Source organism: Mchenga conophoros, linkage group LG14 (genome assembly GCF_057382185.1).
Source record: "Mchenga conophoros isolate Kocher_MC1m ecotype Shallow Benthic linkage group LG14, M_conophoros_male_GT1.1, whole genome shotgun sequence".
In the NCBI taxonomy this organism is placed as follows: Eukaryota; Metazoa; Chordata; class Actinopteri; order Cichliformes; family Cichlidae; genus Mchenga; species Mchenga conophoros.
Window position 1 is genome coordinate 36,657,249 of NC_140539.1, and position 17,580 is coordinate 36,674,828.

At 42.1% G+C, this 17,580-nt stretch overlaps 1 protein-coding gene across 4 annotated transcripts in view; it reads left to right on the plus strand.

Moving 5' to 3' along the window:
• The window catches only part of pak1 (p21 protein (Cdc42/Rac)-activated kinase 1), a 78,304-nt gene extending 63,631 nt beyond the window's left edge, over positions 1-14,673 (plus strand). For all 4 annotated transcript variants that reach the window (XM_085244260.1, XM_085244264.1, XM_085244263.1 and 1 more), the window contains 6 exons: positions 708-820; positions 3,229-3,346; positions 4,399-4,498; positions 4,812-5,008; positions 6,122-6,259; positions 9,694-14,673. In XM_085244260.1, coding sequence (XP_085100386.1) covers positions 708-820; positions 3,229-3,346; positions 4,399-4,498; positions 4,812-5,008; positions 6,122-6,259; positions 9,694-9,780 — 753 coding nt within the window. In that variant the 3' untranslated portion in view covers positions 9,781-14,673. The remainder of the gene's footprint in view (positions 1-707; positions 821-3,228; positions 3,347-4,398; positions 4,499-4,811; positions 5,009-6,121; positions 6,260-9,693) is intronic.
• Positions 14,674-17,580: the final 2,907 nt, after the last annotated feature.

The following is a 17,580-nucleotide window of genomic DNA, read 5'->3' on the forward strand; positions in this document are numbered from 1 at the left end:
TTTCTATTGTTTCATCTCTCTTAAAAACAGCCTTCCACAGTAGATCTGACAGCACTGGTGCTTGTATCTGAGGACTGGACTCCTCAAAGAGAGAAGCGAGGACGTCTCAGTCAGACTGGACACCAGCTGGTCTTTAACCTGCCAGCTCTCAAGTCTGTGTGATGTCCTGTTGTCCCAGAATACAAGTAGTCCTTTTGCTGAGGCTTAAACGCCCTGAAGTCTGAAAGGCCAGTTTAAAGGAAAACCTTGATTCGTTCCCCAGACGGAGTCTCAGACTAAACTAAACTAACAGCGTGACGTTAAAAACTCAGCAGGAAGTTTGAAGAACGTGTCGATTGGTGCAGACTTTAATCAGATGAGATGAAGTGAAGAAGAGGAAGGGAGAAGTGATCATATGGAGTTTGCACTGGGATGATATAAACACCCGTTAGTGGATTTAGTCTGGCTTCATTTACCGAGACTTCCAGGTTGATTTTAACCCTCAGCTCGCTCGTCTGTCGGAATAATCCTCCTCAGCTTCGCTCTCTGAGGATCAGTCTGTGTGCTCGCGTTTAAATGTCTGCCACGAGCCTTTCACTACCTTCAGATTTAAATACTTCCCCGCCTCGCGGCCTTTTCTCTGTCTGTCATCCTCTTGCATTATACCTCATACACAGACTTCTCCTTATAATAATTCTTCCCTCTCTCTATTATTTTTCTCCCTAAAGGTTGCCATCAAACAGATGAACCTGCAGCAGCAGCCGAAAAAGGAGCTGATCATCAACGAGATTCTGGTGATGAGGGAAAACAAGAACCCAAACATAGTCAACTACCTGGACAGGTGAGGCACGCCATCACGCGTCACCACGCTGAGGGAAAACGTCACGGTTTAAAATTCCAGTTTTAATCTTTTACATTGTTTCACATTTTCACAACACCTGATTTAGAGCTTTGCAACAGTTTGTGGTGTCAGTGTTAACCTCATCATTGCACTTAAGTAATTAAAAAAAATTAAAATAGAAAAAAAGAAAACAAAACTATTATAATAGACGTGCAACTACTCCACAATAAAATGCACCTGTCAAGGGAACTTCCTGGACACCTCCAGGAGGTGTTTCCTCAGGGACAGAGCAGCTAAAGGATGAGATGTTTGCATGTCACCACATATTTAACATGTTTAAATGTTATTGGGTGGGTGTTGCCCTGTACGAGCGGAGCCTCACAGGCTGGTAAGCATGGAGCGTTTCAGGCACTTCCTGTTTCCTGTTCAGAAAGATTAAAGCTGACAGATGAGACTTTCTAGAAGCTGCAGCTGAGCTGGTGATTATTTTGTTGGGTTTTTATTTCCTGTCTTCTCTTAATGGAGTCCAGCGACCAATCAAGTGCTTTTTTACTAAAAACAAAAAACATGCATGCTTTAATTTCTGTTTTTTTAATGGAATGATGTGTTTAGCTTTTCTTGTTTTGTAAAAAGAGCCGGTGTGACTGGACCTCTGTTGTCGATGTCTGCTGGGTAACTGCTGCATGAATCACTGCAGCACATTATCTCTCTCTGTCTCACCAATGCAAAATCTGTGTAGATTTCAACAGGGGCAACGTAAACCCCCCTCATCCTCGCATGAACTACACAGATTCATCACTAACACTTTGAGTTTTCGTCTCTCTTTCATTTTTACTGCTGTTCTTCTCCTGGATTAAAAAGTTGCTTTTTAATCATTTTTTCTTCTCTTGATAAAAGAAGTCGTTTCAGAGCCATTTTGAATGATTTACTCCGTAGTGGGCAGGGGAGGTTCCCACCGTTGAGTGCCACCCAAAAACCTGATTGTTCCTCACATGTTGATTCCTTACCTACATACTGTGTGCAAACAAATATTAACATGCGAGTTTCCTAAACGTTCCCTTTAAACGCGGAGAACAAATCAGAGGCTCCAGATGTTTCTGGACAAATGATACACAGCAGGCGTCACCACGGAAACTCCAGCTCAGCTGACAAATGTTCAGACTGAAACGACTTGAGAGGTTACCCGGTTCGGGGCTGCTGTTGCCATGGTAACCCACTGGACATGTGTCTGTGAGCGTGGTGTCTGGTTACCGTAGTTACCTGTCTGCCTCAAGAGACAGTAAAAAAATGTGCGAGACTGGTGATAATGCTGCCATCCCCATGGAAACAACATTCTCTGTGACACTGATTTACTGTGTGTGTGTGTGTGTGTGTGTGTGTGTGTGTGTGTGTGTGTGTGTGTGTGTGTGTGTGGGAGGATCTGTGCCGACTTAAAAAAACATCCATAAACCCACTGATTGCTGCATTGTTTGGGTTCATTTCTCGTAACTTTTTTAGACAGCTATCATAGAGCACTGTTGTTTTCAGTGACGAGGGAGGAGGAGAGCCCCAGGTTGGGTATTAAAGGCAGGACAGTTACATTTTACAGGGAGCCGAGCGGTTTGCGCTGTTTGAGGATTTTAGTCACGCTTCCACACAGACCATAAGGGAAACTGCAGAGAGCACAAAAGTATTTGTGAGTCGTTTCTCAGCAGTGCACACACAGAGCAACATAAATCAACTGATTTACCTTTAGCTGCGTCTCAGTGATCAGATGTGTGACGCGTTTCCTCAAAAACAAACACAGTTTAAACCTGCTGACACTGTTTGGTGCTGCTTATCAGTCCTGCTTGTTTTTGGCCTGCTGTCATTGATACAACAGTTAGAGCATTGTTACTGAACCATGCAGAGAACTTTTCACTCTCATCGATACATTGTTTGCCGTAATTTGGTAAATCTGATGCTAAAACTTGTTTTAAAGTTATCGTGTTACCAAATGAATTAAATATTAATAATTATTCCTAAAACTTTAAGTTTAATGTATCAAAGAAACTGCTGTGTTTGTGGTTACCGCCTTCCCAGATCTAAATGTCTTTGACTTTGTGCTATTAAAAATGAAAGCTGAGGACTCGACCTCAACGTTTTATAGATTAATCGATTGAAAAGAAAACAATCAAGAAAGGCGGTTATTAAAATGATTAATTTGCATCTATGCCAACAAAACTTCAACAGTGAAAAGGTTTAAGGCCAAAGTTCCAAATTACTCAAGCCAAAACAGTTTACAGATTTTCTGACATTTGCATCTTTTTCTTAGCAGAACAGCAAAAAAACAAAAAATGTTTCTTGTGTTTAACTTTTTTCATGGTTGCAGAAAAAGATGTCACAAGTTCTTAAGCTCAGTTTCCAATAAAATGTCTTAATTTCAATAGTTACCTGGTGGGTGATGAGCTCTGGGTGGTGATGGAGTACCTGGCCGGAGGCTCGCTGACTGATGTCGTAACAGAAACGTGCATGGATGAAGCCCAGATTGCTGCTGTGTGCAGAGAGGTAAAAACAGCTCTCACTCTGAGATCTCCGTTCTGTCTCTCGCGAGCTCCTAGTGACAGAAAAGCAACACATCTCTACTTCTGGGGGAAAAAAATGTTTTCTTTTGTTTGTTTTGTTTGTTTTTCCCACAATATTTAACGTAACGAGCTCAAATTTAACCTCGAGCAAAATTCCTGAAGTGACTCTGTTCTGCTTTTCCTCATTTTATATCAGCCCGGTCTCAAAGATAAATATTATCTACTCATCAAATTGTAATTTGTTTGTGTTCATCACTAATGAATTTGCACTGGAATTATCTTTCAACAAAATAATCAAATTATTAACTTTTCCAGTTTAACCCATCTTTTTCTATACCCAACCCAGCTGCGTTTAACTTTGAAACCTAACCAAGTTATTACTTATGAAAATGAGCATCCCAATGAAAATAATACAAATCAAGTGTAAAAAATCTAAATTGGACAACAAAATGATTTCAAACCCTCCAACCTCCCTCCTAACCTCAAATGTGGACCTTTTCAACCTTTAAAAGTAAAAAATAACAACTTTGTTTACATGTGCATGAATCGTTGTGAGAGGGGGCAGACAAATGATCATGTGACTGTTTCACAAACTGCCCTGAGATCCATGTTTCCTGTTCCTGTGATGGTGTTAAACACGGCGTAGTTCAAAAACAAAGTCTATGTTCAGGCTCCAGATAAACACTCAATTTTAGACAGTTTTTTTTATTGTTGGCTCTGTATGATGTCATGAAAGTGGATATCTCAATATGATATTCTCAGACTTCACTGCCTGTGAAGCCCCGCCCCCTGGTTTTTCAGTTTGTGAGGAGCAGCCAGTCAGAAGAGGGGGAGGAGCTTAAACAGTTTGTTTCAGTTTAAGGTTGACGACAAGGTTCGAGGTCATGCAATAAAAATATGAAGCTGGATATTTGCTCTTTCCTGTGAATCTCAGATTATCTTCAGTTACAGTGTCAGTTTCTCCATTTTATTCTGACGTGTTTCTTTTAATATATATATTTTACATGCTAAATTGATAGTTTTCTGTTTTTTCAGTGTCTCCAGGCGTTGGAGTTCCTGCACTCAAACCAGGTCATCCATCGAGACATCAAGAGCGACAACATCCTGCTGGGCATGGACGGCTCCGTCAAGCTCAGTCAGTCCACAAAATCTTACAGTCAACTCTTAACTCGCTGTTTTTGCTTTGCAGTTGTTACCGATACTGTTTTTAAATTACCCACTGCCAATTTTAAATGAACGTTTCACCACCAGGGGGCAGGTGTGGTGGGATGTTACTGGATGTGTGCTGCTTTTAGCCCGACCTTAAAACCTACATTTCCTCTAGAGGCGTTTTCTTTTCCCATCATCATCATCATCATCATCATCATCATCATCTACCGAGCACTGCTTTCCATTAATGTTTTTTCAGTTTTTCCATCGACTGACTCTGTCTGCTCTCCTGCTCTCAGCTGACTTCGGATTCTGCGCTCAGATCACTCCTGAGCAGAGTAAGCGCAGCACCATGGTCGGCACGCCGTACTGGATGGCTCCGGAGGTCGTGACCCGTAAAGCTTACGGTCCCAAAGTGGACATCTGGTCTCTGGGCATCATGGCGATAGAGATGGTGGAGGGAGAGCCGCCGTACCTGAACGAGAATCCGCTCAGGGTGAGTTCTGAGGGGGAGGCTCTTTGAAAAAGGTTTGAAAAGGGGAACAAAGGCCAAGATCACTTCAGCAACTCAAAATTAGCACAACAGCTGCAGCTGTGTGTTACGGCGCACTGCTTAGTCAGAGCAGCCGCTTTCCCTACTTCACGACTGGAGGGAAATCCCTCCACTCCATGCATGACTTAAGTCCAGACGCAGATATGGATCCAGGTTAGTTTGTGATATTTTCTCGAGAACGCTGAGATGATTTTAATTTAATAGTTTTTTTTTTTTTTGGTAGACAAAACTTTAGATGCCCAGTTTGCCCAGCTGTAACCACCCCAGGCTCTCTCCAGTATCTTATCAGATCCTGGAGAAGAGAGAAGAAGACACACATCCTCAGATTTATGAGAGAAAAGACTTTTGGGATCACGACTCTGTTTTTCAGACAGATTGTATCAAAGTCTATGATTTATCTTTAAAAAGCCTCCTTACACATACAGGTGTTGGAAAATGAGGCAGATTTATCTTTCTGTGTATTCAGGTCAGCACAGTGCACGTGATCATACAGTACTCTGCAAAATGTTTAGGCGGGTGAGGAAAACTTGTGTAAACAAAGAATGCTTTCAAAAAAATCATTTATTTTCATCATTCAACAAAATGTTGACAGTCAGTTTTTGAAGGAACTCGGCTGGTAGGTTGTTCCAAACATCTTGGACAACTAACCACAGATCATCTGTGGACGCAGGCTTCCTCACATCCTTCTGTCTCTTCACGTAATCACAGACACACTCGATGATGTGCTGTGGGCTCTGTGGGGGCCGTACCATCACTTCCACTACTTCTTGTTCTTCTTTACCCTGAAGATAGTTCTTAATGACTTTGGCTGTGTGTTTGGGGTTGTTGTCCTGCTGCAGAATATATTTGTGGCCAATAAACAATCATTTATATTTTTGAGAGCATTCTTTGTTTACAGCATTTTTCCACACCTGCCTGAAACTTTTGCACAGTCCTGTATTTCTTCTGTATTTCTTAAGACACCACTGGATGGCACCAATCCTTCATTCTGTGACTCTGAGTTTGCCTCGTGGGGATGAAGACAGACATGTTGCTTGTGTGTGTTTCACGTGTTAGGCGCTGTATCTCATAGCAACCAACGGGACGCCGGAGCTGCAGAACCCGGAGAAGCTGTCGACGATATTCAGAGACTTCCTGAACCGATGTCTGGAAATGGACGTGGAGAAGAGAGGCTCGGCTAAAGAGCTGCTGCAGGTGCGTGTGTGTGTGTGTGTGTGTGTGTGTGTGTGTGTACATGTTTATACGTCTTTCTGAGGCCAGAAAATTGGCATGCTACCATACTTGTGAGAACCAACAGTCACTTGTGAGGACACACTCACCGGTCAGGGTTAGGATTAGGCATTCATTTTTGATGGTTAGAGTAAGCAGCTGGGAGAGCATTATGTCAATGAGATGTCCTCACTAAGATATGAAAACGAGTGTATTTGTTTATGTAAACATAACAAACAACAAAATCCTGGATGTTAAATGTCAAACATAAATGCAGATTCATTATCGCTCTGAATTTGTGTTGGAACGTTTTCTTTTTAGTTCCTCGATCGTTTGTGTTTATTGACAGAAAAAAGCTTTTAATGAAACTCTTTGGTTTCAGTTTCTCTGGGAGAAAAATGTACAGTTAGAGCTTAAATACAAATTAAAAAAAAATTGATAGTAAATGTAAAATGTAAGATTTAACATAATTTGCTATTAAATAAAAAAAAAAAAGTTCATAAATGATTTATTGAGTTGGTTTTGTGATGTTAAAGTGTGGATCTGTGCATCATTAATCTGACAGGCCGAGGAAGGAAACACTCTGATGTCTGGTTTGTGTCACTGTTCAGTGAACAGACAGCAGCGACGCTCACTCGATCTCGACATCCTTTAACCCCTAAACCTCCAAGATTGTTTCAAACATTTACCTGATAAAACATCCACAGATTTATCGAATAACAGCGACAAAGCTGAAAGGTCAACATGAGCCTTGTGTGGATCCTGGACTCTGCCAGGTTAGACTAACACAATATTTCATTATTAAAACTTCCTGAAAACAGAAAGAGCTGCACAAAGCTGACCGGATAGGTTAGAGAAGGAGTCGCAGAAAAGCACAAAGAAAGCTGGAAACGGGGGGATTCAGGGCCAGGCGGGCAGGAGCAGACAGGATCGATCCTTTGATTAACCATCCCAGCCCTCAGTGACTGACTACAGTTTGTTTCATGGAGATTAGACAGAGGACATATAACCTGTAACTTTAACACCAAACAGTCATAAACATTTAATATGCAACACCGTGAAGGGCGAAGCATTAAAACACACCGACTGAGGAATGAGAAACATTGGAAAACACAATAACTGTAACGATGAGACACGCGAGAAACTAGAACCAAAACTACCTGAAAGACAGAAAGAACATGTTAAACAGGAAATGAAACGACATCCATTAAACAGTGAGTCAGTCACACGGAGGACATCGAACTGCACTGCTGAGATTTGATGCAACAGAAATGACGCACAAACACAAATCAGCTTTATTGGAAATTAGTAGCAACGAATGTGCCGTGATTGGCCACCTTTAAAACATCGTATCAGACCTCAGCAGAGGAGCTGCTCTGGTCTGAGTGAGACTACAGACAGTCAATAAAGGGTCAGGGACTTATATCACACTCTAAATGAGCCCTGAGGAGTTTTTACTGCGAGCATCATTCACACACCTACCTAAGCACTTTGACTAACGTGCACACACACTCACTCCGGGGTTCAGTATCTCACCCAAGGACTCACACAGGAGGATCCAGACTCAAACCACCGACCTTCCCATTGGTCGACGAGCCACGGCCGCCACTTTAAACAGAGCAGCAGAAAATAGAAATATCTCAGTAAAGTACAGGTTCCACTATTTAAATTCATACTTATTTTACAGCAGCTCTAACGGAAAAGAACAAAGAAACAAAATCAGATAATCAGATAAGAAGAACGAGCAGCCTCCAGAGAATGAACAGAAATTTGACTCTTTAATCTATAAAGTAACATTTATTATTATTATTTTCCCAGTTTGTGTATGTAAAGTTAATAGAAAGTTGAGGGTTTTCTTTTGAATATCAGAGTAATATTCAGATCTGCAGTTTTGTATTTGACTGGCATTGCTTTCCTCCTTCAGGCGTCGCTTATCTCGAAGTTAGATATCTGACAGATTCATCTGTAATTTGGCATAAAACATCCATTTAGACTTGACGCTGAGCACTTCACCTCCTTCAGAGGAGGCCCGAGCCTCACAGACAGACAGTTTGAGTGGGTGTGGAGACGAGGTGGAGGTGTGAGTGAGGAGCAACGTGAGTTGTGTAACTGCGATGAGTCAGATCTCGCAGGTCTTTGTAGTGTTTCAGGAGGAGCTCTGTTGAAGATGTAATTCAATTTAATGGATCCTCTGAGTGTGTGTGTGCAGTTACAGGTCTCGTTGTCTGAAATAAAAGTTAAAAGGTTGTTTCAGGTGTGTGTGAGCGGGCATTCATATGTTTGTGGGGACCAGAAATTGGAAATTCACCAAACTTTTGGGGACTAAAAGCCTGGTCCTCACAAGTTTGAAGACATTTGAGTGAGAGAGAGACAATTAAATAAGAGGACTTCCACAGTTACTCAGGTTTGCTCATAATAAAAAGGTTCAGTTCAGTTTTATTTATATACCATCAAGTCACAACAACAGTTGCCTCGAGGTGCTTTAGACTGTAAAGTAAAGACGGATGATGACAGGGACGGTGCTGTATTTGCGTTAAAGGCATTAAACTGATTTAAAGGGACTCACTGTAGATGAAAATAGTTAGCATGCAAAAGAAACAGCTGCTGTGACTTTATGTCCGAAGCACCCGTGTCTGTATTTATACTGGACTTCATGTGCCAGTAATCTACTAGTACTGGTCTATATGGTAAGTTTGCCATTTTTGATGGTGTCAAACTTTCCCATAATGTCTCAAGATGCTCAATAGCCAAACAGCCTGTATAATTTTAGTATTTCTATTTAACAGTTTAAGAAAATGCACCATGTTTAAAATGTACGTCAGTATTAATGAATTTCCTCTGCCTGGATCTGTGATGCAGTTTGACAGCAGTGACATCAGTGACAGTCGGCACTGTGAGGAGAATGACTTTCAAAGTGTCCTGCAGGTTTCTGATAGCAGTGAATGAAGTAAAGAACAACTAAAAACAGATTTCGAGCAGGTTACTCAACATATGTAATCCCTGTTTTAGGGTTAAGTACATATGTTAATACTTACAGAACAATCAAATGGAATAAAGGGATAAAGTTGAACCAAAGAATCTGTTTTCTCTCATTGATGCTAAATGAAAGACAAAAACTCCTGAGGGCTCCTCCAGGTATCTGATTGGTCTTTAGGCAGTGATTTTGCACCCGTTGATCTCAAACACCATCTGCTCCAGAGCAGTTACAGCTGCAGCATAACTCTGCGTGGTGATGTGATCCACCTGTCCTGCTGCACGCCCAGGGTCACACCTGAACTTGTCTCGCTAAGCCTGCAGATCCTGCTCAGCGCTGCAGGCCTGTGGTGAATGTTCTGTGCAGTGAACTGAAGTCTTTCTCTGTTTCTCTCTTCCCCTCCCTCTGTCCCCTCCTCCTCCCCGCCCCTCACTTCCTCCCTCAGCATCAGTTTCTGAAGATGGCGAAGCCGCTCTCCAGTCTGACTCCTCTCATTCTGGCGGCGAAGGAGGCGGCCAAGAACAACCGCTAGCTCTCCTTTGGCTCCTCCCTTCTGTCTCTGTGTGTCTGTCATCCCTCCTGTGAAGGCGGCGATGGCTGCTGGCTGGGTTTGTCCAACCGTTTGAACGCCTTCACTCTTTCTCTCCTTCCTTGTTTTTCTGTTTTTACCTCCTCCTTCACCCCGTCACCTTTGACCCCAAGCTTGACCTCCCTTATCCCCCACCCCCAACTCCACACTCACAGGGATGGCAAAAGGTAACATCTCCTTCTTCGACACTCCACTGGACTCAGACAGGAAGGTGGGGCCTAACTGTAATGAAGTGATGTCACTTCTGGCATCATCACCCTCTCAGCCGGCATGAACAACCACAGCATGGGAGCGAGAGCCCAAAGACTGTTTTTGTTTTTTTAATGATGTTTGTTTCTAACTGTAAACACCCCGGACCACAAACAGCCAACCAGCGCCCACTGAGTGTGTGTGTGTCTGTGTGTTTTAACTTCCTGTGATGCATCGGCGGATACGGCCGTACCCGTTTCATCATCTTCTAAAAGTGCATTTGTTGATTTTCATTTTATTGTTATTTTTTTAGCGCGTGATTGTGAGTGTCACAGCGGGGGATGTTGGGTTATTACTTCTGTTGATTGTAGCGTTAAATTCTGTAGTTTCTGACACGGAGCAGACGATTTGTGGTACGTTGTCGTGTCTGCAGTGTGAGCTGTGAGTTAGAGGAGATTATTAATTATCAGGAGGAAACACTGGTGGACCCTGAGCCGTCGATGGACCCGGTTTGGACACGTTTTTCTCTGGAAGCTTTCATTTTACGCTGAGAGGAAATCATTCACAGCTGTAGGGTTCAAAATCAGGAGCAGAGTGCAGAATATGAAGTACAATCAAAAACTTCAAGGAGAAAGAAATGTAGAAATCAAAAACCTTCTCCTTCTCAATGTCATCTGGTGCACATCTGGACAGCTGTTAGCACTGCTGCTATCCCGTTATGTCCCCTTACAGCTGTGAGGCATTACAGGTGCTGGATCTCCTCCAGTACACCAACATCTGCAGTCCTGTTAGCCTCACATGAAGGTTTTATCATCTCAAGATGTGAACCCTGGCTTTAAATATTCATATAGATATGATTGCACGACTGTAAAGGTCAGTCGACCTCTCAGTGTCTGAACCCAAACTTGAGGGTCCCACATGTAAGTGAGGCCTCGGTCACACAGGCCTAGAGACTGACTGGCGACCAACAGTCGCTAGGGAAACATTAGCATTGAGGAACCGACGAGTGCTTGCAGTGATCATTAGATAAAATTCATCACAAGCAGCTACACGAGCTGCACTGAAAGCCTTCATGCGACGGCACTGGTCCATGATTCGTGTGGAAGCTGCAGACTTACCAGCAAACACTCGCTGTCTCGCTAAAGCTGCATACTCGCTGGAAGCGAACCTACGAGTCTCCGGGTGTCTCAGTAACCCTCTAACATATTTACTACCAGGCCAAATGCCGATCGCAGGTATTCTTTGGTCTCAAGTTTATATTTGGGTCCCGCCATCTTCCCATTGGTTGAAGTCCTGAAATGTTATCCACCGCTTACGTCATGTCGCTGCAAATCACTTCCAGTGTGCAGGTAGCATTAGGGGTAGTGAAGCTGTGAAGAACGATGGTTTTGCGTCACTCAGGGCCCTAGCAGACCTGCAGAAAATAAAACTCCTTTATGGTTTATAGAGCAATAAGACGGATTTAGAAGTCACATGAATCGACAGCAAAAAAGAGAAAAGGAAGCTCCTGCAACAGCTGCTCATAAGAATCCACATTTCTTATTGACACTGCTCAGGAAACAACGAGCTGCAGATGCTGGCTGAGATCAGGGGTGAGGATTGGTCGGTAGATGACCGTTTTGCACATGCTGATCTCTGAGCTCTGCGTAAGTTTCTGTGAGCTTCCTAACTGATCACTCAGAGTTAAACCTGAAGTTATCTTGTCAGCTCTAATCCTGCTTCGACCTCTGTGCTGTTGACATCCTGTACGAGAGGAAAATCAAACTCTGTGTTTATCCATCACCAAACATGAGAAGTGGCTCCATCTGCGGCTCTGGGGCTTCAGTCTGCGGGCTCGACCCTCAGGCTGAGGGAGAGAATGTGCATGTGAACAAACTTTTTTTATACGGTACGTTAAAGATAGAGAGAAACAAAATAATGAGTTGTGGCGATGCTGAAACGTGCAGTCACGAAGGACACCTGTGTACGATACGGGAGATCATATCTTAATCCTATTTTTTAGAAGCGAGATGGTACGATGTCGTTTTCGTCCTGCCTGGACAACTGCGCGATACGAGGTGTATATTTTACAAGATGACAAAAAAATGACAGCAACAATCTGTTTTTGCCTTTGTTTACAAACTCAGTTTTTATTTGATTGTTTTTAGCTGATCGACCATAGAAAATTAGTTGTTTTTGATTCAGATGTGAATATTTGAGTAAGTGTTTTGGAACAAAATTTTTTCTTGTTAGCAAAAAAAATTAAAAACAAAGGAGAAACTCCTGTTTCAGGTTCAGATCCTGCAAGAGCCAAAGCATCCATCAGCAGCCACGACTGTTTGCTCACACAATGAACACTTGCAATGTAAATACGCAGCAGACGTTTCCAAAACATTTATTCAAAACCGTCTCTATGATTTCATTGTTTTTATGTACTGTTAATGTACCTCTGGCCTTAAACTGTTTCAAAGATGCAGGACTGCTTTTCTATCAGAGTGACGGCAACGATCCACGGCAACATTTGAGGGATGCAGCTTGCTGTAATCTGCTGATTCTTCTCTTTGTTTTTCAGTTAATCCGTAAATTTCTCAAATATTGAAAAAGGTGAAAGCATGTTTTTCACGCTTACCCAGTTTGACATCTGTAGAAGTTTGCTATGTAACAAAAAAAGTCCAAAAGCAGCAGCGATTGATTTTCTCTAAAAAAGGTGACGATACAGTTGTCACGGAGGATATGTTTCCTAACCTGTACGCTCAGAAGTTGTGATTTTTGACTTCAATCTTTTTTTATCTAAACTTTAGTGATCAGAGGACAAGAAAACATCCTTACTAACTAGCACATATCAAAAAATACTGACATTTCCTGTCTCCAAAATATGTAACGCTGAACCTGTGATGGGTTGAATCTCTCACACGGTTAATCGATTACCAAAATAGTTGCAGGTTATTTTCTGATAGTTGCAGCATTGGCAGATGTATTAACATAGCATTCAGGGGTTTTCCTGGCTTAAAGTGAGCCTTTGTGGGACGATTAAGCACGTAAACATGACTGATCTGTAAATCGTGACGGCAAAGAATCCCGTCTCCTGTTCTTTTTGGCCATGTGATAAACAAAAGTGTTTTTTAAGCTTGAAAACATGAAACCCTTTCACAAAGAATCACAGTCCTAGTGGAAGACCAACCCTTTAACGTGGATGATAAACTCATGTTAATGATCTTTTTGAGGGCACAGATTTGGACAGTGGCTGCTGAAGTGTCATTAAGCAAGGCACCGAAGTAAACATCCAAAGCCTGTGTGAAGTGTGTTAACCACCACCGTGTATCTTTGTGTCCTGGTCTGAACCCCACCGCTGAGCTGAGCTGTTCTGTGGTTACTCTGAAGCAAAAGTGTGTTTTAAAGTGGACCTATATATATATATGCTCACTTCAACTGCTGCAGCTTGATTCACAGTTCAGAATAATCCTTTTTTTTATGTCATACTGGGCCTCGGTGCAGCCCCTCCCCCCTCGCTTTAAAGGTTCGTTTTGTAAAACTTTGTGACTGGCAAGTTGAAAACCTGTCAAAATGAACAAACTGTCAATAACATTTAGGGTGTGATGTCAAGGACAGGTGTGTGTTGTGCTGCAGTGATATCAATTTAAGGTTAAATAGAGCCGTGCTGCAGGCTTATGCAATACCACTTTGAACCACAAGATGGTGCAGCATGAAACATTTAAATCTAATTCAAGCTGCTTTTAGCTCAGCATTTGTTCAAAATTCATGTTATTGTCATATTTATGTGTACCAACTAAAAGAGAATATAGGTGTAGAAACATTAGATTAGTTAAAAGTCAGCTGTTGGGGATTCACACCCATACTAAAACGAGTTTGGAAAATGCTGCCACCTTGTGGTGAAAGTTTTTGTTAATTTTTTTTAGGGTTTTTACAAAAGTACCTTTAAAGGTCACCCTCCCTTTGAGCTAACTTTCCTCTGCCTCTCACAGAAGGAAAAAACGTCTTTTGTGTCTGAGACAACCATATTAGGAACATCCACTCTCTATGATGTCATCCAGAGCCAAGAGTAAAAAAAGAAATACTGTCTGAAACTGAGCGTTTAAAACAGTCCTGAGCTTTAAACTGAACTAAAACAGTACAGGAAATAACAGAATGAAAATCAATAAATAAAAGGAACAAAAGCTTATTTTGAAGCTGCTACCTAAATGAATCGGAGGAGAGATTTAGTTAGAGCTAAAAACTGTGTGTACAGAGTAAGTAAAATGAGGATATGCATAATAGGTCCACTTTAACTCCAGTAAAACAGAAAATGTTAAACGTCTCTACCTGTGCTGTCTGCGGGTGTACAAACACAGAATATGTGCTTGAAGTGATCCTTTAAATCTCAGTAAAATGTTTCATTACCTTTTTTAATGTTTTTCTGGTTGGTGGTCCTCATCTGTGACGTCATTACTTTGACGTACTTTGGTAAAATTCTTCATTTTACTGTAGGAGGTGACTCTGTCCTCGCAGCAGTTCAGAGGGGCGGGTTCAGACTTGGTACAGTCCAAATGAAGGTCAAATGAAGTCTTTGCTCCCCGCTGTATCAGAGCCATAATTTATCTGTTTCTCAGTCATTTTGGATTTTTTTGAAACAACTCTTAAAAAAAAAATAAAAACTACAAAAACTGAAAACCTGGTCTGTTTTTTTTTAAGCTGCTGCATGTACTGACCTGTTGTTTACACAATGTTGAGGCACAACCAGAGACTGTAGGGGGCGCTAGAACAGAAACGTATATTTTGTATTTGTAGAGCTGTATTTATTGGCAGAACAATAATAACAGCTCTATTTTTAAGTATTTAAAGGTTTCAATTGTAGCATTGTAAGGTGAGACTCCACACCACTGCATTTTGATCTCAGCTATAATGTGAGGTCACAAGGTCACTGACAGACTGCTGATTATCAGGAAAACAGATTCCATGCTAAAACAAAACTCAGCCCTCGTCGGAGATGTGATGCTGGTGACCTGGTGGATGTAGAGAGGTTAAACCAGTATTTCCCAACCACCGTGCCGTGGTACATAGGTGTGTCATGAGAAATGGTCAGGTGTTCCTTGGGAGATTATCTGGTTCCACCTGATTGGTACTCTGAGCGATTGGCAGAGTAACGGGCAGAACAATTATATCCTTTTACAACTACCTGCTCTAATTAAAGGGGTTGCCAACTGCCAGTAAAACAGAAGAAGACGAAGAAGAAATTACATTAATTAATGGTTAATTAATAGTCATGGTGTGAGACGACGCATTGCATAATAGCAATAGATAAATATTTGAAAAGAAAGTAGTCAATCCGACCTGGGGCCTGGAGAAAGTTCCGACCCAGATGAAGGCCCTGGCATGAGTAGTGGTCTGTCACGACTGGGGCAAAAGAGGACTCAAAGGCAGCACTTACTAAGATGTGGTTTATTGTAAATGCAGAACACAAAGTGGGGATAGAAAAACAGAACTAAGGATAAACTAAAGTGGGAAAACTAAACTATAGAACGACAAACCTGAACACGGGGGGAGGACGACAGGGAGAGCACACAGTAGATTCACAAAGAGTTTCCAGGAGATCACAGAGGATGAATACAGACGACACGACGAGGAACAGTGGCAGACACACACTAATATACACAGTGGGACACTGGGAAATCACACACAGGTGGGAGACACAGCTGGACCTGATTAACCTGATGAGACAGGGGAACACTAACACCAGGGACCAACAGAGGGAGCAGAAACCCAGCATCCAAAACCCCAAAACACAAACCATCCCAAAACAGCCCACAAATAATAATAACAACAACAACAATAAATACACCAAACACAAAATCACTGAGTCACGGACTCAGGACCATGACATGGTCAGAAGAAAGCAAATAAGGTATACAGGGGACAAACTGAGCCATTTCTGCTATACCTGGTGTACAGGGAAAACTTCTCAATATGATTTTTGTGACATTTTTGTTGGTGTGCCGTGTGATTTTTCTAATGTGAAATATGTGCCGTGGCTCCAAAAGGTTGGGAAACACAGGGTTAAACTATACTTCTGATATCCAGTGAGTCTGTCCTAAATGTTTCACTGGCAGATTGGTGGTGCTTTAACTGGAAAAACTGGCTTTACTGTAAGGAAAAACCACAGCACGAGTGTTTGATTTCACATCACCAGTGCTGTATAGAAAACTCAAATGTGGGAATTATTTGTAAAAGGTAATTTTAACATTTAATGCTGACCTCGTATTATGTCCTGTAGATGATGATGTTCACAGATACATTCTGAAACTGGTCCACAATTTTTAAATCCAGTTTTATGCAGATTGGTGAAGCTGTACTCATCTAGAGAGCGCAGGCGGGGTGGAGTGGGTGGAGATGAGCATCAGGGGTGTTTTGGGATAAAGGACAGGAGCAAGCGTGAAAGAGAAGGCTTGCATGATAGTAGTGAGACCTGCTGTGGTTCAGGTGGTGGCACTGTCAAAAACAGAGGAAGTGAAGCTGGAGGAGGTGGGACAAGATTAGAAATGAGTCCATCAGAGGGACAGCTCAGCAGTTTGGAGACCAAGTTAGAGGCGAGGCTGAGAGAGTTTGAACATGTGCAGAGGAGGGATAGAGCATATACTGGGCAAAGGATGTTGAATATGGAGCTGCCAGGCAGGAGGAGAAGATTTAGTGATGTAGGGACAGAGTAATAACCTCTGCCTGCCTATACTTCTGAAAAACTGCCTCTCTAAGATGCTCTTGGGTTTTGGAGATCAGCAAATCCTTCCTTTTATTTTCATTTTCTATAGTTTCTGTCTGTCCGCCCCGAGAGTCGACATTTTTCATCTCTGACTAAACTTTAATTAAATCTATTTTAATTGCATCAACTTTTCTTTATTATTAAAACAATTTAGTGGCAGTTATAACTGGTGCACTGCAGGCAGGAGCTGCTGATCGCTCTGCACACTTTCATGAGTGCCAGTTTGCACCACCTTGCTGAAGCCATATCATGTAACATCATAATTCCTGTTTACAAGAAAAACTATTTGGAAAACCTCCAAAAACACAACGCCACCATGCAGCAGCGCACAGTGTGAGGCTTGAGTCTCACTGTTAAATAATAAGGATTTTTTATTTATAACATTATTTCCTAATACCTCCAATACCTCTAAAGCCGCTCCGTGTCTCAATTATGCAAAATGCGGTTCTTTGGCGGAGCCTGGAGCAGAAATGAGCTTAAATCTGTCTCGCTGTGACGGCCGCCTGCAGCTTTCCTCCCCCGCTGTTCCCGATTGTGAAATTAGATCCCACCTATTTTTCTTTCTCCTTTAATTAAAAGTGGTAATTAGTGTTTGCCAGCTTCCCAAGCCCCCCTTTCATCTTCATGTTAATAGAGGAGAGTTTTCAGTGCGAAACAGCCCGTGTAGCTGCGTGAGAATCAGTTTGAAGCTCCCAGTGGCCCCACTTTGGATTCAGTCCTGGCTGTTGCATAATTGTAAACTTTCATTAATGTTTCAGCTGAGTGAACTCGGGCCTGCTGGCTGTGCTCAGATGTAAAGACTGGCAAACATGCAGAAAACCAAC